This window comes from Ricinus communis, chromosome 9, assembly GCF_019578655.1.
Source record: "Ricinus communis isolate WT05 ecotype wild-type chromosome 9, ASM1957865v1, whole genome shotgun sequence".
Classification (NCBI taxonomy): Eukaryota; Viridiplantae; Streptophyta; class Magnoliopsida; order Malpighiales; family Euphorbiaceae; genus Ricinus; species Ricinus communis.
This window is the reverse complement of record NC_063264.1, coordinates 20786680-20812589: the sequence shown is the minus strand read 5'-3', so window position 1 is coordinate 20812589 and position 25910 is coordinate 20786680. Positions and strand designations below refer to the sequence as shown.

At 34.0% G+C, this 25910-nt stretch overlaps 1 protein-coding gene across 3 annotated transcripts; it reads left to right on the top strand.

Moving 5' to 3' along the window:
- Positions 1-3580: 3580 nt before the first annotated feature.
- Positions 3581-18531, top strand: LOC8270187 (sodium/hydrogen exchanger 6). 3 transcript variants are annotated; one of them, XM_048379043.1, is made up of 23 exons: positions 3590-3910; positions 4252-4501; positions 4601-4652; positions 4753-4812; positions 4934-4958; positions 5068-5153; positions 5250-5361; positions 8184-8246; positions 8369-8388; positions 8474-8571; positions 11071-11099; positions 11194-11225; positions 11332-11379; positions 11476-11536; positions 11625-11722; positions 11815-11890; positions 11976-11995; positions 12099-12196; positions 12287-12396; positions 13986-14069; positions 14984-15081; positions 15187-15266; positions 18113-18531. In XM_048379043.1, the coding sequence occupies exons 2-23, from the start codon at positions 4312-4314 to the stop codon at positions 18151-18153; spliced, it is 1581 nt and encodes a 526-aa protein (XP_048235000.1). In that variant the 5' UTR covers positions 3590-3910; positions 4252-4311; the 3' UTR covers positions 18154-18531. The 3 variants fall into 3 exon arrangements, with proteins under 3 accessions (XP_048235001.1, XP_048235000.1, XP_048235002.1); XM_048379044.1 differs by lacking the exons at positions 11815-11890; positions 11976-11995 and having other exon boundaries at positions 3581-3910; XM_048379045.1 differs by lacking the exons at positions 3590-3910; positions 4252-4501; positions 4601-4652; ... (2 more) ...; positions 5068-5153; positions 5250-5361 and adding an exon at positions 5428-7318.
- The last annotated feature ends 7379 nt before the right edge of the window (positions 18532-25910 follow it).

Here is a 25910-nt window from a genome sequence, read left to right as displayed (position 1 = left end):
ACACAAACATGTAAGCATCTGAACCTCAGTCATGTAAGATTAGACTAATGAATTTTTTTTTACCTGATCTTAGGTTAATGCATTGATCCACATACGGTGTGCATAAAACTAAGCCCATTCCAAGGCTACACTTTTGCTCAAGCCCCACCGGCTCAAATGAGAAAAAGCTCAAGAGGTACTAATAGGCCAAGCCCCTATCGATATACCAAGCACTAGAGCTCACACCTGCATTCAAATGGTTAGCACATGAGAAGTAATAAGAAAAGTGCAAAAGAAATTATGATAAAAGAAAAAGGCATACATGGGTGACATGCCAAAATCCATAGAGCCTTTAGTTCCTTCGGACCATGATATCAAGTTGCTAGTATAAATAAGTTAGGGTGTAACGCCTGCATTTTCTCATCATCCATGTTATGTGCATTTACATTTAATCATTGGGCATATGATGGTATATCAATGATATTTTTATTTTATGAGAACAGATATATATTAATTATAAGTAGAGAATAAGAAGCATGATATTAGATTATTAATTTAGATAAGTTGATTAAGTACTTGGGTTATGTGTATTAAGCCTTAAGACTTAATTGAACCAATAGTTGAAGGTTGGGTAAATAGATTGGACTTAAAAGATACAATTAAAAGCTAGTACCTATATATGATTAGTAAGAATTAATTTAGGGTGATAAAAATAGTTTAGTAGGTGGTGCCATTAAGAGAGGAATATTGAAAATTGGAACCATGAGCAAGCTCATTTTACCTCTTCATTTCTCTAAAATTCGTACATGGCCAAAAACACAAAATTTGGAATAAGAGAGAGGAGTGGAATACCTAGAAAAACTTAAGATTAAGATAGGATTTTGCTAACTATTGAAGGAGCCAAGCTAAAGCTAAAGGATTTAAGCATATTAGCAACCCAAAAGCTGAAATTGGTAAGTTGTTACTTGAGTGTTATTAATTTGTCATTAGGGTTCTTGATTACAAATTGGAAAAACTTCATTTGATGCTCTCATTGATTAATTAAAGGTCTGATTATCATGAATTAGTAGAGTATTGAATGATTGCATAAAGATTAAGCTTGATTTAAGTTTAAGTATGTTAAGATAGAAAACTGTCAAAATTCCAGCAACCTTGATGTTCTGTATTTTAGGCATAACATGGGTTATATAAGTCCAAATTAAGCTTAATTAGTGTCTATGGAAATTTTAAAGAGTCCTCTATAACTTTGTAGTTTTGTGATTTTGCTATTTTTGCCGTTTTGGTTGCTTAAATTGAGCAAACAGATTGCTGCTCGGGTACAACTAGCTGTATGACCCTTGCTCAGTAATTTGAAAATAATTAAATCTATAGAAGTCGGAATTGAGTAATTCTTCTTGGAGATGAAACTAGACGCATAAATGGATATGTCTATTTAATATGAGATTTTTGTATTAAGCCAATTTTGCCCAGCAATAAATATACCTTGGTACTAAATTCTGTCTAGAAAACAGAAATGTTGGAGATTAGTTTTATGCAATTTATTGATGTTAATTTGAGTTAAATTGGTATTTAACTAGATGGAAAATATTATAGGATATTAAAACAGTAATTGAGAGTCTTAGAGGAAGAGTTAGACCTATGAATTAGAGAGGGGATGATCTTGTAATTCATTAGAACTCGCATTTACATGAATATTTGTAATATGCATGAAATGTGAATTGATGAATGTGTTGACAAGTACTCAAAGGCCTGAAAAGGAAGTTGTGGAGAAAGGAGGTTCTTATATGCTAAAGGAATAAGTATATTTTGAGTAAGTAAATAGTTAATATTTGCTATGTTCATATATTTAATCAAATGTTCCGCAAATGGTTGCATTTGCTTAATATTGTTTATGTTTGAATGACTGAGATGGAAATGATTGGTGTTGAGTGGAACAATTGTTATTGCTGAAATATGATATAAGTGAAATGATTGAATTGTGATGTTAAGTGCATATGTGCATGTGAATGGTGGATTCCCCTGTGAAAAAAATATATATATATATATAAAGCCTTGGGAGGCTAAAGCCTAGAGAGGCTATAAAAGTGTATAATGTGAGATGAGGCGAGCCTTACGTGTGTGATATGTGAGGATGAGGCGGAGCAGCACATTAAAGGGAATCCACAAGCCGTGAGAACTAACCATAATTGTTGAATTGTATTTCTTCTATGATGGTTATAATGAATTGAGTAGAATGGTATGACTTTATACCTAAACTATGAATATCATGGAAAGTTATGTGATTGGGTGGAAATTGTATTAAGTGTATGTGATATAGATTATGTTGATTATTTATTTACCGAAATGGAGGCTCACCCCTCTCTAAAATTTTTCTTTTCAGGTTTGTAAATAGTAGTGCATCCGTTGGTTGTATGCGAAGTCTAGCTTTTAGCGATTCTGTCAAGTTGGGCCAGTTTTGTAAGTCTCCTCCGATGCATTTTTGTATGCAGTTATGTGATATATATGGAAGTATGCCTTATAAGGCATAAGAAGATGTTTGTAATACTTGTTAAATGATGTTTAAGTATAATCATATGTTTATATGTTAATAACCTTTTGTCTGGATTCTTAACAACCTACATATTGACCTATCTACCTGTAGTATATATTCTACGACGCTTGTATGCTTCCTGGCTAATGTTTATTTATTGGTTAGCATGTGATGGGAGTGTTACATAGGGCAGCAACCCTTTAGTTGAAAAAAAGACTCGCTCTCTCAAGAGAGCTAGATAATGAAGGTTTAGTGAGTTTCTCGAATTTAGTTAATGAATTATAAATATAATACATCAGTCAATCTATTTAAAAAGAAGAGCAAAATTTAAATTAACATTATAGTTTAAGGACTATGCTAAACATTTTTATAAATTTGAATTTTAATAATAATTATATTCTTGTTTTATTAGCAATAACAAATTTCGGTTATTAAATTTTATATATACATATATAATATATATATATATATATATATATATATATATATATATATATATATATATATATATATATATATATATGAATTGAAAAATGGACAAATAAATTTACTAAAAAATTCTTGTATTTTATTTTATTATGAATGTTTTAATATTAATTTATAATTATTTATTATTTACTTATCTATATTAATTAAACTATTTATAGGATAAGACACCTTTAAACTATGAGAATTATATTAAATTAGCTAATAAAAAGAAGAATAATAAAAAATTAAAACTTAATAAAACATACAAATTTTTTTTAAAGAAATTACACAATATATTACTAAATATTATTTTTTTTATGAAATTTGTAATCTATACTTAAGTAGACTTTTATAATTAACAAATAGTTAGAAAAACTATAAATATTTAGCATATATACTAATTCTTATTTTCTTATTTAGCAATTCTAAATATTAAATTAATATTAAATTTATGTACGTTGCACATAAAATAAAAACTAATAATATTAAAAGAATATAAAAAAATCAAAAAAGTATTTAAAAAATATCATAATTATAGTTAAAAAATATATAAATAAAAATTTATCAGATCTTAAATAATAAAAAGATAATTTAAATCATAAAACCCAACTCTAATGTGTGTGTAAAAAACCCAAAATAATATTCTCATCTTCTATCTAGACCCTACACTCTCAACCCCTCGGGCCGGGAACTTGGAAACTAGAAATGCAAACCCAAAAACACAGCCGAAGCATCATCTTTTGTTTGCGTCTATACTGTTCCGTAAGCTACTTGAAGAAAAAGCTGAAATTAGAAAAAAAAAAAAAGAAAGTAAAAGAAGCAGCATTCTTTTTCCTGCTATAGTTCATTTTTGCTCTCTTCCCACGATTTGACTTTGTGCTCTTATCACCCCATCCTATTCTCGGAGCTCATGGTCAGATTGAGTTGCCTAAGGTCTTACCATTATAATTTCTCTTTGTTTTTTGTTCAAAGTACCTTACTAGTTTCCTTCTTGGATGATTTATCACTGATTTTGAAAATACTGCTATTATCTTCTTTCATTGGAGAATTTATTTAATTAATTCTGTTTAGGTTCTAATTTCGTTTTTTCCCTGTAATAGACTCTAAATCGATTTACCCTTTTTCAGGAAATCTCGTGGTCTTATGATCACCTAATTTTTTTAATTATTTTGGTTTTTGCTGGTGTTTCTCTGACCAACTATTGATCACTCTGTTTACTGTTTCCATTTTTTGCTCTGTGATTATGTTTCATTATTGACTGATGTCAAATACAGTAATAGGGCTTCTTAAAAACTCTTTAGACTGGAGAATTGTCTAAAGAAGAAGCAGATAAAATGGGGACGATTGGTGCCGAGGAACTGCAGATATCACCTAGCGATGCGCATCCTGGTAAGGAGCAGCAGGCGGCGGGAGTTGGAATACTCCTTCAAATCATGATGCTTGTTCTTTCCTTTGTCCTTGGTCACGTTCTACGCCGCCACAAATTCTATTACCTGCCTGAAGCCAGTGCTTCTCTTCTCATTGGTATCTTTAATATTACTATTATTATTATTAATTATTATTTTAAGGTATAGCAGAAGTTATAGAGTTTAGGCTTGTCTCGTGATTTCTATTTGTTTCCAGGTTTAATTGTAGGTGGACTTGCTAACATTTCAAATACAGAAATCAGCATCAGGTTCTTTTTCCCTTCTCTAAATATTTTTCGTTCATTTTTTTAACCCTCTTCCTTGAGTTGATGATATGATAATGAATCAGTATCTGTTTTATGCTTGCAGGGCATGGTTTAATTTCCACGAGGAATTTTTTTTCCTGTTTCTGCTACCTCCTATTATATTATATCCAAACTGGGAGTTCCTTCAATGATTTTATGCATAGTCTATATGCCAAGTGATTTAGTGTTCATAAATATTTAATGGCCCTTCCTACTTGTTATTTCCTTGACATTTGTCTTTGTACTCAGTCAGGATTCAGTTTAGCACCTGTAAGTAAAGCCTACGTTCTGTATCTACTTTTTTGCAAATTAAAAGTTTTATGCACCATATGAGGCTGATTTTATGCTGAATGACCTGTTTGACCCATGCATTTTGCAGAAACCATTCTTTTCGAACTTTGGAGCCATTGTTACATTTGCTATCCTAGGAACCTTTATAGCTTCTATTGTTACAGGTTCTCTTGTGTAAGTATTCGCATATTCTCAAAAATAGTCATTCTTTTTTTGGATTTATACTTTTATTTTTGCCTCCTTGATGTTTGGAACTGCTTCCCATTTCAGTTACCTTGGTGGTCTCTTGTATCTCATGTACCGACTTCCATTTGTTGAATGCCTTATGTTTGGTGCTCTAATATCTGCGACAGATCCTGTCACTGTTTTATCCATATTCCAGGTTCTTTGCCATGCTTTCTATCCATCTATTTTACAGCTCAGCTAAAGCATCTGCACAAAAAGTATGGAAGTAGCAATAAAAGATAATAATCATATGAAGAACACGATATACATTTACTATGCGTGTCAGATCAGACCATGATTTATATATAACTTTCTTCTTCTATTTTGATTTAATTATCACAACAGTAGTTTTTAAAACAGTAATGTGCGCGTTACATAAGTGTTATTTTTTATTTCTTATTTTTATCTTTTAAATTCATAGAAGGCTCCACTTGCCAAGGTCTGTGGGTTACATAACAGGGCTAGCCCTCCCCGTTACAAGTTGTTCAACCTAAGGGTGTTAACTCTCACCAGTATTGGTGAATGGGGAGACTTGAACTTGTGACATTCCTACTCCCACACCATATGCAGGTGCAAGGTGACCAACCGGGCTAAGCCTGACTTTCGCTACATGAGAATTAATTATGTTGCAACTTTAGAAGAAAGCAATAAAAAAATATAAAATCCTTTTGCATTATTCAGTTGTACCTACCAAGCTGAAGTATATTATTTTGGTGTTGATAAGGCATTATGGCCATAAAGTAGAAATAGTTTATACTATAAAGAAGCATGGCTGATATGCTAATACTAAAATCAAAATTGGGCCAACTGATTGTAAGTTGGGCCTCACTAATATTAGACCTTATTACTTCAAGAAATCAAAAGGATACTGAATAAGGGTTTGTACGTGTCAAAAGTGTCATCTCATAAAAGAGCTAATTGTCACGAGGTTAGAATGTGCAGCAGAAAATTACCTGTGCTTCACTTAGCAAATCTTGGTAGCGAAATGCTAGGTAAGCCTTGAAGTATGAAGTAAGGAGGCTAGGAGCGAAAATACAAGGAAAAGCATATGAATCTTATTTCCATGAAGGAGCCTGTACAAAGTAGGAAGCCTATTAGGAATAGTAGGCTCTAAAAAAGTACAAAATTCTTGGAAATATTTTCTATGTTTTAATCTATGTTACTAATGAGAGAGATGGCCTATTTATAGCTCTTGGCCTTCCAAATGTGTGGCTATAATTTAATTACAAGAGAATAGATTTGTTCAAATTTCGGGCCTGACCGAGTTCAGGCTGGGCTTGGTCGAGCTTGAAGTTTTCAAGTCTAGGCCCGAGCCTGGCTATGCGGGCTTAAATTTTTGACTAAGCCCGGTCCGTCATAAAAAATATACTTAATTTTTCTTTATAATTTTCGGGCCCGGCCGAGTTTGTTAAGAAATGATATTCCCAAGCCTGCCCAAAAAATAAGCGGGCTTTTGTGAGTTCAGACTTGGGCGGGCTTAACAAAAAAAAAAAGAGGTGTCCAAGCCCAGAATTTTTCGGGCAAGTCTACAAGAGAATTATGGAGCTCTACAGCCCACCTTGCAAACTGCTTGCACAAAGCAAGGAAAGGTTTTGGAGAAATCTGGCAGTTTCAGCAGTTTGGGCTTGCATACGTATTTTCTATATTTTTATTATTAATATTATATTTATATTTAATATTATAATATTATATAAATTTAAAAACTCGAAGGAATTGATGGGGGCCCGCACAAGCAGTGGAACATGTAGTTTAATTTGATGTAAAACGAAGAACCTTGCTAGGGCTTGATATGCCGCGAAACTGAGGTTAGGCTGGCGGGTTCTTTCGCCCCTGGCCTACTGGCTTCTAGAAGCTTTGCCCAAGCAGGCTTTTGGATGCTCTGGCACGCTGGCTTGTTGCCACACGGGGTGTTTTGCTGCAACGCAGGGCTTGCGAACTGGCCCGTGAGGTATGACACCCGAGGAGGTCTAGTGGCCCGATTTCCTCGCCTGTCTGGCCTGTCTAACGAAGGCTGTTTCACCAAAGAAGGCAATCTTGTAGCAAATTCTCGCGTATTGCAACGGCAAAGCATATCTTTGTTCGCAGGACGTCATAATACTCCTCTTGTACTTAAAGTAAGGTTTGATATCGATTTTGAAGAAAATGATGAAGAGGAAATTGAAAGTGACTATGAATTCATCGAGGAATTTAATAAAGAAAATGACGAAGAAATGACTATATTGAGTTTAATTATGATAATTTGGTTGTCTCATGGAACATGCTTTATGAATTATAGTTATTTAGTAGGAGGAAAAGTTATAATTATGGCTTATGTCTGTTGAACACGTTTCTTGTTATCTCTTATTATGGATTTCGAAAAATGCCAAGTTAGTTTATATTTGTGCTTGTATTATATTTTAGATTTAAAGGCTGATGTACTCATGTCTTATGATATGATTCTTATTAGCTCCATTCTAGGAATTCTTTTGTGCTTTTGATAAGGCACACAGCTGTGTCTTGCGCCTTGTTCTCCTGGACCCTTTTGCACCTTGATGCACCTTTGTTAAATAAAAATTGATGGCTGAATTGAAAATATAAGATATGTTTTACTCTCAAACTTACACAAACTATGGCATTAGAGAACTGTGGTTAAGGTTCATCTAGTTGATTGGCTTGATTTCCTTACAATTTATTGCTGTCTGTCTGTCTGTCTCATTCACTTGAGACAAATTTTGGCTTTTTTGATAAATATTTTAATGCACAAGCAAACAATCATGTGCATAACTCATACCATATAATTGCATGTGTGAAGACTGCTTGGCTGAAAGTACTTGACAGATTTAGAGTTGATTCTTGGTGTGGGGTTGTGGATCCAGCAGTACACTTTACAATGCATGCTAAATGCTATGAGGAATTGCATTTCTAATACTTAAGTATTTAATGTCTTCCTCTGGTATGTTTATTTATTTATAACGTCTGTGCATGATGCCCTAATTGCAGGAACTTGGCACAGATATGAACCTTTATGCTTTGGTTTTTGGAGAATCTGTCTTGAATGATGCAGTAAGCTTTAATTACTGCATATCATCATTTCTCCATTTGTGGTTAATGGACCTTTTATTCATTTACATTTTTAAATTAATTTAACTGGACGATGATGTTGCTTTCTGATTTCAAATCTGCAGATGGCAATATCCTTGTACAGGTATCTATAAGTTTTGCAGTTGATCTCATGCTGATATATTGTGGTAAACCTGCAGTTTTAAATGAAGAAGTGCTCTGTTTTGCAGGACAATGTCCTTGGTGAAAAGTCACGCATCATCTGGATCAAATTTCTTCATGTTAATTGTCAGATTTCTTGAGACATTTGTCGGATCAATGTCTGCTGGTCAGTCTTAGCAACCTCTTTTCTGTTCTTATTAAGTTACCTTATTTATTTTTCAAGTATCTCTTGTATTATCTTTTTCTTTTTTGCAAAGTCTCAGAAAAATGGCCAAGTATATTTGTTGTTGAGAAAAATTTCAACTGGTTTAAGAACTGGAAAAAGGTTCAGATTCTTTCAGATTCATTCCTGGACTATTCCTGAATGCCAATTTAGCTACAAACTCGAATTTGGCCGAATTTATCCCTAACTTTTATTTCTATCTATAAATAGTAAATTTTAATTTTTTGAATAAAATGAAATTTTTTATTATAATGAAAGTTATTTAATATTTGAGTAGAATTTTCTTGTTATCCCTTCTCGTTCCTAACTTTCTTGTCAACCAAACAGCAAATTTCTTGATACAAGAAGGAATATATGCACTACCACCCCACTTCTTATCTTCCTTTTCCTCCTCGTCCAAGTCAAGTCCTCTCCTTTTCATCACTTGCTTAAAGAACCTGAACTGTTACGAGAGAAAGCAATCTAGAAATGAAACTGCTGCATTTAGTGATTTTAATATAATGAAAGCAGCGCGTGCAAGAACTTCCCTCGAAACAGCGTTCAGTTGCCGAGAAAGTTTAGATGATGAAAATAAGAAAATCCAAGATTTGAGATATCACAGTTCTGGGTTTTAGCATTGGATAGATATAGATTGTGATTGCATCTGCTGCTGACTCTGTTTTCTTCTTTTCCACAATAATTTTTGAATTTTTAATTGTTAAAATGAAAATAAGTGTTAAAAATATAAATAATAACATTTTTCTAATAGAGTATTAATTTATGATAAAATGTACATTTTTACTATCCATTGGACTAAACTGAAGATAGATTACAGGTTGTGTATCAATTCGGCCAAATTGGGGTTTTATGCTATTTTGAACTTCAGCATCAAATCTCACATGATTTTGATCTTTTTCCCTTGAGAGTTACTTGCTTCAGCAATTGGCATGGCAACACTAATCAAATACTAATTTAATCTAAAAACCAACTGATTTAGATATGCCTCAATTAGGACAAAATCTGATGAGTTCAGCATTAGTGGCAGTTTTTGCTTCTTGATGACTTTTAATGATATGAGAATCATTTTAATTGCAGACCAGAAAATTGTTTTGACTATAAACTAAAAGAAGGTCACAAATATTTTTTATGCGAAAAAAACCTTCAATAATTGAAGTAAAGGGGGAGAATGATGAAGAAAAAGGATTTAGGTCAAAGAAAAAAGATTAGGTTTATTCATTATAAGCAGCCATTATTCTTACATATTACTTGTGAAATGATAAGTTGATAACTTCAAAATCAATGAATAATGCAACTTGGCTGTGAATAATTTAAATAAGACTTTTTTCCAGTAATTTTAGCATGCAGAATTTGTACCTATAATATGATCCATAGACTTCAAGAAATGACCAACTATAACAAAACTGGCCAATCATTTGAATTTACAGTTTCCAAGCTCTCTTATATAGATTGACAATCTACTTACAGATCTTTTCCTAATCTGCATTTATTTTTTAAATTAGAAGTAGGCCAGTTTTATTATGAGGTGTATTGAACAAGATTTAAGGTGAATTAGTGATGCAGACTATAAGAAACCCAAGAAAAATCAAGTTTAAACACTCAAGGAAGTAAGAATATTAGTCTATTTTTCATACAAGACTTATATGTCATATTATTGGGTACTCTCTTAGCCTATACTTGGGGAAGAGAGAGAAGGGGTTGGGGGTTGGGGGCAAAGAAACTGAGAAGCATATTATAGGAAGTGAAAAAATGTCTTTTAATGTTGGATAAACAGGAAACAAAGGGAGTGGAAATGTAGAGAAATTGTCTATTAGGAAGCAAAGTTACATTTAGAAAGGGGAAGAAAAGAAAGGTAGGAAATTGATCACGGGACTTGCTGCATAGGGTTTCAGCTGATATGGTATTCCATGTTAGGGGTATCTCTGTAATGTTCGGCGCTGTTAGAACAACAATTGTAGCGACAATGTTAGATGTCTTTAGGAGTCTTGTTATTCTGGAGTACGCCATCAATGTTATATGTCATTACAATAATCTTGAATATGATGGGTACTGTTCTCTGGTTCCAGTCAATGGCGTTGTACGCATTAGGGCCTAACCTACAAGTTGTCATCCGTCTATGGGATACATTAGATACAATTCCATCGCCTTGGGGCCTAGCAATAGAAAATGCTGGTTTGAATCCAATTGGATTCTGAGGAATGCATTTTTTTCATGAACTAAATTTAGTAATAGACCATATTCTTTCACAGGCAGAAAAGCAATTATTATCTGACTTTTATTTTTATATTATCTATTTAATGTCCCACGAATATTAATATGGTTGAGAGTGAGAGAAGTTAACAATCTTCTTTTCTTTCAATGGAGTTATTTCTCATTAGTTTTATAGTGAATAATCTTTAAATCTTCTTTAAGATGATTGACAATTCACTATATATTGCTGTACAGGTGTGGGAGTTGGGTTTATATCTGCATTGATATCCTTCATCCATCTTTCTTTATTTACATCAGATATCCTTACACCGAAATCAAACATGTTAAATTGCATTGTGAAACCTTAATTCCTAGAACCTCTTCAAGTATGCTGGTTTGGAAATTGACAAGTGAGTAATTTTTATATTAGTTTCCATGTGCCAAGTGTTTGATGATTTAGAATGTACAAAGCAGTCCTACCTAACAAAACTGTTTGTTTCATGGCCTCTTCTGCAGCCTTCAAAACTTGGAATGTTGCCTTTTCGTTCTCTTTCCATATTTCTCGTAAGCTATCTCCTCAGCTACTTCTTTCACTTACAGTTTTGGTTTTTTCATATCCGGTAGACTAATCACTTTAATTTAAATTTTGTGTCTCCCTAGGTACATGCTTGCTGAAGGTCTTGGCCTCTCCGGTATTGTGTCTATACTGTTTACTGGAATAGTAAGTGGTGATTATGGAAATTTTAGTGCACACATTGCACACTATTAATGGAGCACTGATACTGATATGGAAAATATATATTGTTTAGGTCATGAAACATTATAGCTACTCAAATTTGTCTGAAAACTCTCAGCGGTTTGTTTCTGCATTTTTCCATCTGATATCATCGCTAGCTGAAACATTTGTGTAAGGAAGCATTTACTTTCTCTTTGAAGTGATTAAATATTTCTATATATGTGACAGTGAATTAGGCACCGACTTACATGTCCAATTTGCAGATTCATATATATGGGGTTTGATATTGCAATGGAACAACATAGCTGGTCTCATGTTGGATTTATTTTTTTCTCGATTGTATCCTTGCATACTATTTATTGAAAAGTGACCACTTTAACGTGTATAGTTGCTGTTATTCCTTGACTTGCTTAATGTATTGCAGATATTTATTATAGTTGCAAGGTTGGAACATTAATCACTCTTTTTATTTTTCTTAATTTCTTCTGCATTTTAATATTTACTAAATCTTGTTATGCTCTGTTGTATGTTAAATAAATTTTTGTAGGGCAGCAAATGTCTTTTCTTGTGCATATTTGCTTAATTTGGTTCGACCTGCGCATCGTCAAATACCTCTAAAGCATCAGAAAGCTCTTTGGTACAGTGGTAAGAATAACAATCACCATCATCGGAGTATCCTTCCTTTTCATTTGTTAACTTGTTTATTTGTTACTAATTAATAATCAATTTGAGTAGGACTTCGAGGGGCTATGGCTTTTGCCCTTGCTTTGCAATCAATTCATGATCTTCCAGAAGGACATGGCCAGACTATATTCACTGCAACCACAGCCATCGTTGTATTGACGGTAGGCGGCTGACTCTCTTCCATTTTTGCTAATGCATTAGCAGGGAAGAATTGTGAAGTCTTCTATATCAGTAATAAGGAATCAGAATATCTGCTTCCACTATCTCTTGGATAGACTAAAAACTAGAGATAAAAAAAAATGTCTTTCTGGTAAGGTAAGAATGAAAAGTATCTAGATGAACCCATTTCTTTTCAAAATAAAAACATACAAAACTGCAAATGTTCTTGAGATGAACAGAAAAATGGAATTTTATGTATCGTTCTCTTGCTGGTTATTTTGTAGACATAATGATCACCTATCAGTCTTATCCTATACTTCAAATCTTATAAGTTCAGTATGTAAATTATTTATTTCATTCAATTGAATCTGAGAGGTCTCAAGCATTTGCAAATTACTGAGTTGGTCATCAGACTTGGAGAAACAAATACAGAATGAGATAAGCAGCCCTGGCTGTGATAAGAAAACCATAAAAGTGGCATCTTTGGACGACCTACAGTAAACCTATCTTTTGACACCCTACCTTAACCCCATAGCCATATGTTATGGGAACTAAAAGATTAGAAAGAACAAAAACAGACAGACAGAGATGGAGGGACAGTCCCATTTGTGTTAAAGAAAACAGGCATCACACGCAGACACACAGGGTGTTCAAGGTGAAAGTTTTGACATTTGAGCAGGTAAGAGGTGGGGCAGAGAGATATGGAGAACAAATAAGGGAAGGGTGAGGAGGCAATCAAGAAAGAAAGTGTGGAAGAATATGGTCAGAAATTGAGAGAAAGGAAAGCAAGGGAGACTGGTCAGAAATTCAGAGAAAGGAATGTGAGGGAGAATGTGGTCAGAAAATGAGGGAAAGTGGGCGCAGGTGGAGATGAATGAATTGATTTTAAGTAATGCCACTATTTGGTGGTGTTTAGGGCTTAGACGGGTGTCATTTAATTATAATCAGTGACAAAGTTCCGCACCTGCATCCCAGCTTAATGCTATGTCGTCAAGATGACAGACATGGCAAATTACTTGGAGAAGTCAATAGATCATATATAAGTTACGTCCAAAATTTTTAAAAATTAAAAAATATAATAGCATTGTAATGACATGCAAATTGCAGGATAAATGGAACCATTGTGGGCCTAATCTTTGTTTTCAGATTTTGTTTGAAGGCAGCAATGACCAAACATACATTTAGAGGGAAAAGATGATTGAAATTTTAATAGATTAATATTTTTCTGATGATTTGATAAAATAGAAAAAGAAAGCAGTTTAACATCAATGAAGCTGTAACTTTTATTTTGCCAATTTCGATGAACTAGCCTCAGTTATTGCTAACATAAAAATTTCAGGGTAAGGTAGATCTAAAACAATTGGCTAAAATTGAGAGAAAGCACATGGGCTTTTATGTTTTTGCTTCTCTTGATCGTCTCTTCTGAATGTATAATAGTGTGTATACTTGTCCAAGATTCCTCTGCTCTCTCTTGTTAAAATTTGGTTCAGACCAGCTTCAAACTTTCTGCTTTATCCTCCAAGTAGAGCTGTAATTGCAAGTTATATTTACTCGATGTTTTTGACATGTGACATCCTAAACAATCTTTCAGGTGTTGTTAATTGGAGGTTCAACTGGTACTATGCTGGAAGCTTTGCACGTTGTCGGAGATGGCCATGATGGGCCCTTAGGGGAAGTAAGTTTTTAGCATAAATAGTTTATTCATATATGTTTGTGTTAACTTAGCAAAAACCTATAAGTCTTTCTACATCAAAGTCCTCCATTTTGCCCTGATTTTTCTTTATTTGCTTTGGATCACATTTTTGGCGAGTCTGAATTCTTTTGCTATTTCTGTGGGGGTAGGGGGATCCTAGTTGTCCAACAATTCTGCTATGCATCGTTTTCATTGGAATAAACTGTTATAGCTTCCTGTTAATCCCATGATCTCTTAAACGGAATTGGAGAGAAGAATTCCATTACATGCCATACACAACATCCTATTTCAAAAGCTTAACTCAAAGTTGTAGATCCATGGTCCCCCATATTTTGATTCCTATATGATGGAATTAGCACCTTGCCGCTACACTTTTAATTTCTAACATTTCTTAACTTGAAAGTGAGTCACCAAATTGCTTTCCGAGAGGGATGAAACATTAACATTTCTAAAATGGAGATATCATTGGAGTAACCACACAACTGACTTATGTTCTGGCCTCAATCAGCATGTTCAACTTTGAAGAAACCCAGCTCTATTTGCTAAAATACCTGGCCTGAGTCAATTATGAGCCTTGCCACATTGCACATGCACAGTGTTTGTTGTTTTCAGCTTTTTGTAGGGCCAGTTTTATGGTGTTTGAGTTGTTTTCTGCTGGGGATACTTCCGATATTTTTGTTAGTTGAGATTTTTCTCAAGGTAAACAAAGGTGTTGTGAGCACAAAAATATGTTTGGACTGAATATGAAGTGCTCTTACGTCTCACTCATTATCGTGAAGCAATCTGAGCTCCTGCCTTCCCTTCATTCATTATAATGATATGCCATAAGGTCAAATAATCGAGTTGGACACTTTACATCAGCATGTTTTTCACTGGGCTCCCTTGTCTGTTTTCAGAGTTTTGAGGGGAATAATGGTTACATTGCTCCCTCTTATAATGAGGATGCAATGTCAGGAAACAGGTTGAAGATGAAACTAAAAGAATTCCGCAGGAGGTAAGATTTGAAACTTCACAGAACTTTGGTCTTACTTGAATTTTTGTGTTTTAGCTTTAAATTTTTGTCCTCATTCTTTTGCTTTTGGTGTTTTCACCTGTACAGTGCAGCATCTTTCACAGCAATAGATAGGAATTACCTCACTCCTTTCTTCACAAGTCAAAGTGGAGAAGAAGAAGATCTTGGTAAGACAAACTTGCACACTGATGTTGATTAAAATATTTTTTATAAATTGTTCTGCTGTTAATGGTTTTGAGATATAGCCAAGCACTTATATTGCTGTTTTTACCTGTGATATTTGGGGATACAGTTAACATTATAAACATATGTAGTTGGTGCCTGTAAAAATGCTGAGAACCTGATCATTGGCAGCTTTCTTTTCTCTCCTTGAACTTTCAATTGCCATATATGCGTGCATGCATATATGATAATTTAGTTCCAGGCTTGAAGAAATGTTTTTTGACAGTTCAAAATGTTATTCATTGGTAAATGTCATTTGTTAGCTATTATGCATTTTCTTTCTTCAAGTATGATGATTGCATAATATTACTCTATTACATCTCACTTCTTATATTTCGTCATATGGATAGTGTTTTATGGTCTGTGGAATGTGTTCCTGAAGAAATTTCCAAGGTTCATAAGCTAGTTCGTAACTTGGTGAAGTGAACATCTAGTCTCAATCCTTCTTCTTAATAGCAAGTTTCTACCTTTTTCTTAGTTGGCCAATTATACTTGTGGATGACCATCTATGCACAGTAAGTCTTTGATTCTAACAGGCAACTATTAATTCCTGATTTCTGTTTTCCGGAGAATATAATACCGAATGTAGTTATTTTCTTCGGACAAAGTAAATTCTGCTAGCATGCCTACACATGATTATCATTTTAGCTCCTAATCGCCATAAATTCCATGAAAATCAAGTGGGCCAGTGACACTGAATATGGAGCTGATTTGTCTCCATGGTCTCTTCTTGTTCGGCATCGGTATAACCAGCATACCTCGGAGACTTTCACCTCCTCCCAATCACTTGGTTATCTACTCCATTATGTTGGACTTGAGAAAATACCTTAACTACTGACATATTTGTCCTTTCAATGTATGCTATATAAGCCTTTATCATCCTTTAAAAACATGTTATTCGTATGGTGCTCTATATCACGATAAGGCAAATAAACCTGAGAAAAAGTGACAATCATGGGAGTCTTGGGAATATCATCATCTTTTCTGATCGATGGGATTCTAGAAGGGTGAGGATGCTTTTGAGTTGCCAAATGCCCATCCTATCAAACAAATTGAACAATTTCTTGAGAAAGATTTTAGTGTCACTACGAGCATCTCAGTTTGATTCAATAACCAAACTGATCCTGATTATAGTAAATGAAAATATTCCTATATAATTACAATACCTCAGTTCATGGCTATCTGTATTCTATCGAGGAAAGACACCTAATTATAATGCCTTTAGCCCTACTCAATTCCTAGCTTCCTTCCTTTTCTGTTGTCTCCTGGCCTCTTTCTCATCTTGTCCTCAAGTCCTCAATTCATTTCCATTGTTGGTCATCAACTGATGGTTGGTCAGTCTTCTCCCTCTTTTTATTGGAGATATTAACTTTAGCTCCTTCTCCATTTCTCTCTCGCTGCACGTTGCATCTGCTCCAAATTTGAAAAAGACAAAGCAAACCTCTTAAGTGCTGATTGCAATCAACAAAGCGACGATTTACTTGTCTCTTGCTGGTAATTGTAAAGATTTGTTTTCTGTTATGTGGCTGTTATATAAGGATGGGAAAAAGGAAAAAAAAGTTAGTTGATGAAATTTGGTGTTTTTGCTTAACTTTAGTATTAATGTGTGATTGATCTTAGACATGCAATATCAAATTCATTTTTTCGTTTTAGAAAAAAAAAATAGTTGAGTTAGTGAAGTGATATTATCTTTTCAAATTTGTGGTTATTGATAAATGATGTTTTTGTTTCTATGGTATGAATGAGGTGAAATTTTGAATTGGAATTCTGAGCTTCATGGTCCTACTTACATTTATTCGGTTAATGCATTCTCTTTTCTGGATTTAAACCTTTTAATTTAATGTGCCTTAAACTCAACGTTCAAACCAAACTGACTTTGATCTGTTCCATTTGGTCTGGTTCGGATCCATATATTAATAAAGTCAGTTATTTTTAGTATTATTGTCGTCAACCGAACCGATCAGACCAATGCTTACCCCTAATCTTAGCAGCAGCACCTGCCTCCATTGGCATCATGCACTGGTGATGCTGGTGGAGAACGGAAGGGGATGATGAGCCTAAGGCGCTTGTCGACTGTTCCAGAGGGTTTCTTATTATGTCCATTGACAAGCTCTTTGACAATCACAAGTACACTAGTGTTGCTATGGCCAGTATCTGGGCTCTATCCAAAGACATACACCTGCTCATTTTACCGAGCTTGTCTTTTATTGGGTTTGATGTTCAGAATGCTGGGGCTCAATGGTAGTTGCTATGTGAAGAAGAAAAATAGTGCCTGGGGCAGAATTAGAGAGAAAGGGGGTGGGCAAAGAAAAAATGCCAAGGGGAAAACTTCCTTTTTTGATAAAAGGAAAATTGACCATAATATAGAATCCTGGTTAAACTCTGGGGATAAAACTGATTTGGACCTTCCCCTAAAGTTAGCTTACAGTTCGTTTTTTACATCAGGGTTCATTTGATAAACTGACCAAAAGTTGAAAGGGAAATTAAAAGAGAAAATTGAAATGAAAAAGTAGCTGGACAAGTCTATAATTTTTTGTCTTCTTTTTCATAACATCATCCATAACATGCCCGTAGATGTTTGCCTCCTGTAACTTGCATAACTGTAGGCTCACTAATTTGTACACTTCCACTTGTTGAATTTACCTCTCATGTACGCTTCTCTAATTTACTAAAGATTGGAAGAAATTGTACAGTATGCTATTCTGATAGAATCTTTATATCTGCTACCTTTTATGAGATTATATTTTTTGCATCGGTCTCCATTAATCTATCCATTCTGAGTGCTTGACAGATGACCCGATGCCCAGTTCTAGAAGAGCGGGTTTCCATTGATCGTGGCTAATTCCAGTAACAGAAGAGAAACACATACTGAATCAACCATGTAGATAATTTACAGGTGACTCGCAGGGAGGTAACTGGAGCTGCACATACTCTTGTAACTCGAATACCTTTCTGCCTGTTCATATATTACACAATTTTAGATGGCATACAAATGATATATTTCTGGGTCGTAATTCTTAAGAATTTTAAATTCATATGTTTAATTTTCTAATTGGTCTATAGACTAAGATTTTCCTGAACCTTGGGAGATTTAAACCATTGCTTGTCCATTCCTTTTCACAACTCCAAATCCTACTCTTACCAGATTGTTGATGCAGATGGACAGTGTATGCTTCTTGAATGAAGACATTACGAGGCCTTATTTATTTAGTTTTGAGTGGTTCAAGTAATGTTCTTCAGTATTTTGAACATGCAGAATCTTAAATACTGTAGAAATTATATGTTATTAGTTTCCACTCTCGGTATGAGTTTTGTTATAATCCATACGAATGGATTTAAGGATAGAATTTTATTCTCATTTCTAAAGAAAAACTTCCGTGAAAGTAAAAGATATTTTAGGAAATGTCTTTTTTTTTGTAAAAAAAAAATTATTTATATTTTTATTTGTTTTTTTAATTAATAATTTAAACACACATGGATTAAGAATAGGATGTATTTTTACTTTTGTTTTTTCATGTTTTTCTTTTACCTCAGTTGTGATACTGAAATAATTATTTTCTTTTCTCTTACTATGCAATTATTAGATAATATAAGTGTTGCTGAGGATATTAGTGTAAAGCTCCATTATTTCTTATTGTCTCATATACAAAGGAGTGGCTATTTGTTCCTCCTCATTCACTCTAATAGGCCTATATGTACCGCCCAGTTAAAAGAAGGCAATTAATTAATTATGTTGATTGATTGGTGATTGCCTTTTAATTAATTAATGCTTGTTAATGTTTTTATTATTTTGTTGTTTATTTTAGTTTTTCTCATTTATTTTTATTTTATTTTATTTTATTTTGTTTGGTTTTAGATTTTTTTTTTTTAATTGAATGAGTATAGTTAGAGTTCTAATCGAACCGAGCAAAGCCTAACTTTAACAAGTTCGAGCTCAACTTTATTTGATTAGTAAAAGGTTGAGAGTTTGGCTCGTTTTCAAATTTATTGAGCTCGCGAGTAGTTAGAGCTCATTTTGTATTAGTTTATTTATGATGGACTATTTATGCAGCTACAATCTAAAGCAGTAAACCTATCGATGCAGTCTAGCACTCATGGCGAGTATTAAGGTTATATTCCTTAGGAAAGTGAAAGCTCAAAGTTACTTTTTTGTTCTTTGTTATATTAACCTAAAATGAATGATAAATAATTTCTAAACTAATTAATAGCTACAAGCTAAGTTCTAAGGGAGATGCAGAAATGAATAGATAAATGAAATAACCAAGGCAAGAAAGCAAATTCAAAGAAAACCTAAACTAGTTGGCAATCAAACAAAAGATAAAGGATTGATAAGTCTAATTATGCTACCCGTGGATGAATTCTTAACTGAATTCGGTTTCTCTCTCGATAACTGAATTCCTAAACCTAATAACTTAAAGTTAGAATATTTTTCCAACGATTTATTCTTAAATTAGCATTAAGCCTTAATTCACCTCTATTAAGCTTTGTTAATTTTTAATTCGGTTAGTTAATTATTTTTATTTCTAAGTGATTATTAACCAGTTCTTACTATTTAAAATTTCAATTGCCAAATGGACTTCTCAATCACATAGAGCAATCTAAATATCACAATTCACAACGTTTCATGAATAATGCATTATCTTATTAATACTGAACGCAAGAAGAATACAAAAATAACTCAAATAATCCAACAATATAATATTAAGCTAAGATAGTAAAGAAATCCCAATGGATTTAATCAATCTAGCTAAACATGTTCATGTTTAAAACAATCTAGGAAATTAATTACAATGGAAGAATAATGAAATGAAACATGTATACCATTTTCTCTTGAATTGGATGAACAGCTCCAAATTTGGATCTGCACTACGATTAATCTCCCAAATTGCCTCTTAAATTGCTCCACTATTGTTTTGCACTCGGAATCTTGCGATTCTGGGGTTCTTCCTCTCTGCAATTCTCTCCCGCACTCAGCATTATGCAAAAACCAAACCAGCCGCCATGGCTCTCTCTCACTCCTTGCTTAGCTAACCTTAAAAAAAATTAGTTTTCCTTATATATTTGTTTTAGCACGGCCGGAGTTCAGGCCGTGCTGAACATTCGGATCTCACCAATTCGGGTTTCCTCATGGCCGTCCCCCGCCGGTGTTGAGCCACCATGGGCCGTGCTGGCTATGGAAACTGTGCCCAAAGTGCCAATTTCAAGGATCAAAAGCCAATGATTAGTCACGGCTAGAGTCCAGGCCGTGGTGATCAGCACGACCTTGACCTAGGCCGTGCTCAATGTATACACTGCGAGCTCTTGTCTGATCTTGATGAATTTCCGTCTATTTTCGCATGTATTTGATCTATAATTGCTCAAATACTGATGATGGTTCTATAAATTTTCCTAAAATGCAAAAGAATACAAAACACGGGTGATTTTGGAATAAAAACACAATAATTGCTAAGAAAATACACAATAATATGCAAGCAAATATGTGTAAAACTATGCATATCAAATCACCCCACACTTAAGCTATTGCTTGTCCTCAAGCAATTAACAACTCTCCTCACAAAACTGCAGTCAACAATTCCTTACAGTTTATGCCCCTAGTCCACAACAAATAGTATTCAATACATCTCAAAGGATACTCAATCATAAATCAAATTGCAAATCATGAACAGAGAATGGAAGTAATATTAATGTATGAATAAATATTAATGTATGAATAATTTAAATAACAACTTAATACAAACATCATGAATCAATGCCTCACAGGGATCACTCAAGTCGCTCAAAGTGTATATTAGGTGAATAACAAATCCTTCAAAGCAAATGCACAAGACCCGCTCACCATAAGCTTGCTCATAAATCATATCTTCGCTACTGTGGATAAGTAGATACCAAAATCAAAGGGTCTTTACCAAGGTTGTAATGGGGCTAAGGTAAAGGTACGGAGATTTGGACAGAAGTGTGAAAATGCTGGAATTCGTGCGATAAACAACAATATATGCTCAAAGGATTAAATGCCTAAAATACAAAAAGAATTATTCACTAAGATCCCTACTTCGTAGAATAACACTCGCAAATGCTCTAAATCCGATAAAGAGATAAATAAATAAAGAATTTTATTTATTTTCTTCTTCTCTTTTGTTTTTTTTTTCTTTTTTTTTTTCATCATTTTTTTAATAATAAACTAGCAGCTTATAAGAACTGCTGCATACATAAAGAATAAAAATACAGTTTGGATCGGAGGGAGCATTTAAAATATAAAAAAGATTTAGTGAATTTACCAACATAGCAACTGGAATTTTAATCCCACATAGAGGTGAGCAAATTACAAAAAGAAATTCCAGCATAAGGGTAAAGGAAAGATAAATGTAGAATGGTATAATTGAAGGGTATAGATGTAGATTATGAAGAAAAGGTTAAGGCTCAAAACTGGCTAACTAATGGAAACATAAGGGGGTAGGCTTTTGGTCAAATGTGGTGAATTCTAAATCGCCCAAATCATCTCATAGTATTCACAATATTCATGTAACTTCAATAAGCATTACAAAGCAAGTTCTAGAAGCAAAGTTAAGTACAATGCACACTCAAACAAGAAATATAAAGAGCATAAGTATAATGAATGCTCAACAGGCTCAAATTCTCACTTTGAGGTGTGGTATTAGGTGCAACTGGTTTGCAACATCATTAATTGAATCATTACTTAAGAAACACATGCATATGACATTATCAACGTTCTAAGTTAAAATTCGACAATTCGAAAAATAATTGAATAACACCGGTTTAACCCGGCAGGGCTGATGTGTAAAACACCATCAACTGTTTTCCAAGGACAATGAACCAACAAAGAAAAGTGACTATAATTCTATAGATCAAGTCATCAATCAGCTCAAAAATAGCATACTTAAGTGCATAAAGATAGTGTCCTAACATCCCCTAAAAATACACAATACCTAGCGATAGCAATTTTAGATATGTCTAGAAACCATATGAGAGAGTAGGATTATAAGGTTTACCCACAACCACCCCACACTTGAAGAACACATTGTCCTCAATCTAAAATATTATGGATACCCCGCATGGGATGCTCAACTAAGAGAACAAAGGCAATACAATCCAAGTGCATGACATGTATGAAAAATAAGGTAAATAATTACAGAAAAATAAAAATATCTAGGGGACTGCCCTGATCATCCATCGAGGTTGATGTAGTGGAAATTCAGTGCCTTCTTGGTAGAATCTGAAAATAATAAAATCGAAACTGAAACAAAAATTAAATAAAATATGAAAACTAAAACTAATAAAATGTTTCAAAACAAAAGGTTAAAATATTAGAAATTAAAGATAAAAATTGGGTGCCTCCCAAAAGCGCTTCTTTTTTATGCGATGAGTCTTCTTAGCTGGACTCATGGTGAAAAGTAAACGGTGGGGATTGATGACCATCCATCCTTCTTCTAAGCAAATAGCTTCAAGTATCCGCTTAGAAGACTAATCGTCAAATTCCTATTCCCGACAGTCAAGTAAGCTGCCAGTATGATGGGCAAAACTCGCTCCTCATATATTTGCACGTAGTCATGATGCTCTAGGGGCTCTTCCAATTTGAAAGCTGGAGTGTCACCAATTGGAAGGATCGACAGTTGGGCAATTTCTTCAGGAATGTCGATGGTTTTCTCCAGTCCTTGGCTTGGTTCACTTGCTAAAAGAAACTCGAGCTTCTCCAAGACTTTTTCATTGGATAACTCGTGCTCATCTTCCATCATCGAAGGGACTTGTGGAAAATCCATCAAAAATTCCTCTAACTGCAACTTAGCATCATCAACTGTACGTTCCTGTTGGTAGTCTTTCAAAGGAATCATGTTTGCCTCTTCCTTTTCTGGTTCTATCTCCATGTTCAAGGAGTCGTCCTGCATATAAGCATCATCGTCAAACATAATAGATAAACCAGAAAAATTCTCACCTGAAAGCAAAGTGATGGCGCTCAAATGTTCCTCGAATTCAGTAGCGTTTGATGGAGTTCCCAATTGCTCTTCAGCTAGTAACTTGAAGATTAAGCCTACTTGATGCTCTATGTTCTCAATTGAGGCTTGTTGACCTTCAAGTACCCTATCTGTTTGTTGGAATCTATCCTCAAGACTTGTAAAAAACCTCATCATCAGCTCCTCTGACACTAACTCTTCATCTTGAGTTGAAGGTGCAAGATTAGGCTGCTGATGTGGTTGCTGAGATCCTGATGGTTCTTGTCCATCTAAGCTCCATCCAAAGGGTGAATGAGTGCTCCACCCTTGATTGTAGGTGCTTCCATACGAGTCATTTGTCCAACTTCCTGTATAATTCACCTGTTCATAGTTATAAGAACAATGAGTAAAATCATTGCACAATGGACAATCATTACTCAAATGTAAACTACAACAAAATTCACAAAAAACTTGAGATGAAATGATAGGAGTGGAAAGCTGATCGGTACCCCTGCAAAACGATTCCACTCGAGGCTCTAAAGATGCATGGGTATCCTAATTTTTAGCACTCTCTTGGTTCCTAATCCCATTTTCCAACGTGTCATACAAAGAGTTTAGCATTGAACCTCCTTATCATCCATTACCTGAATCATAAAATTAACTAAATAAATATGTACAAACAAAACAGAAATAAAAAAATGGCTAAATTAACAAATAGCAAATTTCACTCTAGTTTTCAAACATTCCCCGGCAACGGCGCCAATAACTTGATGGGCTACTTATGCAGCTACAATATAAGGCAGTGAACCTATCGATGCAGTCTAGCACTCATGGCGAGTATAAAGGTCGTATTCCACGGGAAATTGAAAGCCTAGAGTTACTTCTTTGTTCTTTGTTATATTAACCTAAAATGAATGATGAATAATTTCTAAACTAACTAATAGTTATAAGCTAAGTTCTAAGGGAGATGCAGGAATGAATGGGTAAATGAAATAACCAAGATAAGAAAGCAAACCCAAAGGGAACCTAAACTAGTTGGCAATCAAACAAAAGATAAAGGATTGATGAGTCTAATTATGCTACCTGTGGATGAATTCTTAACTGAATTCGGTTTCTCTCTGGAGATAATCGAATTCCTAAACCTAATACCCTAAAGTTGGAATCTCTTCCTAACAATTGATTCTCAAATTAGCATTAAGCCTTAATCCGCCTCTATTAAGCTTTGTTAATTCTTAATCCGGCTAGTTAATTATCCTTATCTCTAAGTGATTATTAGCCAGTTCTTGCTATTCAAAATTCCAATTGCCAAATGGACTTCTCAATCACATAGAGCAATCTAAACACCACAATTCACAATGTCTCATGAATAATGCATTATCTTATTAATACTGAACGCAAGAAAATACAAAACTAACTCAAACAATCCAACAATATAATATTAAGCTAACATAGTAAAGAAATCCTAATGGATTTAATTAATCTAGCTAAACATGTTCATGTTTAAAACAATCTAGGCAATCAATTACAATGGAAGAATAATGAAAATGAAACATGTACACCCTTTTCTCTCGAATTGGATGAACAGCTCCAAATCTGGATCTGCACTATGATTAATCTCCCAAATTGCCTCTTTAATTGCTCCACTATTATTTTGCACTCGGAACCTTGCGATTCCGGGGTTCTTCCTCTCTGCAATTCTCTCCCGCACTCAGCACTATGCAAAAACCGAACCAGCCACCAGGCTCTCTCTCACTCCTTGCTTAGCTAACCCTAAAAAAATTAGTTTTCCTTATATATTTGTTTCAGCGGGTTAGCACGGCCGGAGTCCAGGCCGTGCTGAACATTCGGATCTCAACAATTCGGGTTTCCTCATGGCCGTGCCCCCGCCGGTGCTTATTTATTATAAAAAGGTTTATTGTTTTTTTATCCCATTTTAATTATTATTTAAACAAATAAAAGTTAAGTCTTAATTGGAGTGGGACAACATTTCTATTTTACATGTTTAAAATTTTGAAAAATTCAAACAGCTGAAACATAAATAAAGAGGTTGGAACCACACTTCTTATAAGAATGTGAAGCCTATCTACTTATAAGAATGTGGTCAAAGCCACACCTTTTTCTTTGTTAAGGTCTAATTATAAAACAAAAAAATTTGTAAAAGTACTTTCTAGTTTTTGATTTGACTTTAGTTTATTCAGATTTATTTATTTATCTTTTCATATTTAGCTTCTAGTTTCTTGTTCTTATAGAATGAGAGCTTTCGCATTATAAAAACTGCATGCAACTGAATACTTAAGGCTAATAAGCATATTATTTCAGATACCTACCTTGTGGGAAATCAAGTAACCCCACAAGAGAGGTATATTTATAAATATTAGAAAACAACCCCGTAACATGGGGATATTGATCAATCGGAGAAAATAACCCCGTAATTTTGGTATATTTGTGAGTATGAGAAAATAATTAATTTAATAATATGAGAAAACAACCCCGTAAAAGGTGTATATTTTTCAATATAAGAAAATAACCCCATAAATCGTATATATTTATGAATCTGAGAAAATAACTCCGTAAATATTGTGTAATTGCGAGTCTGAGAAAACAACCTCGTAGAAGGCGTAAATTATTTAATATGAGAAAACA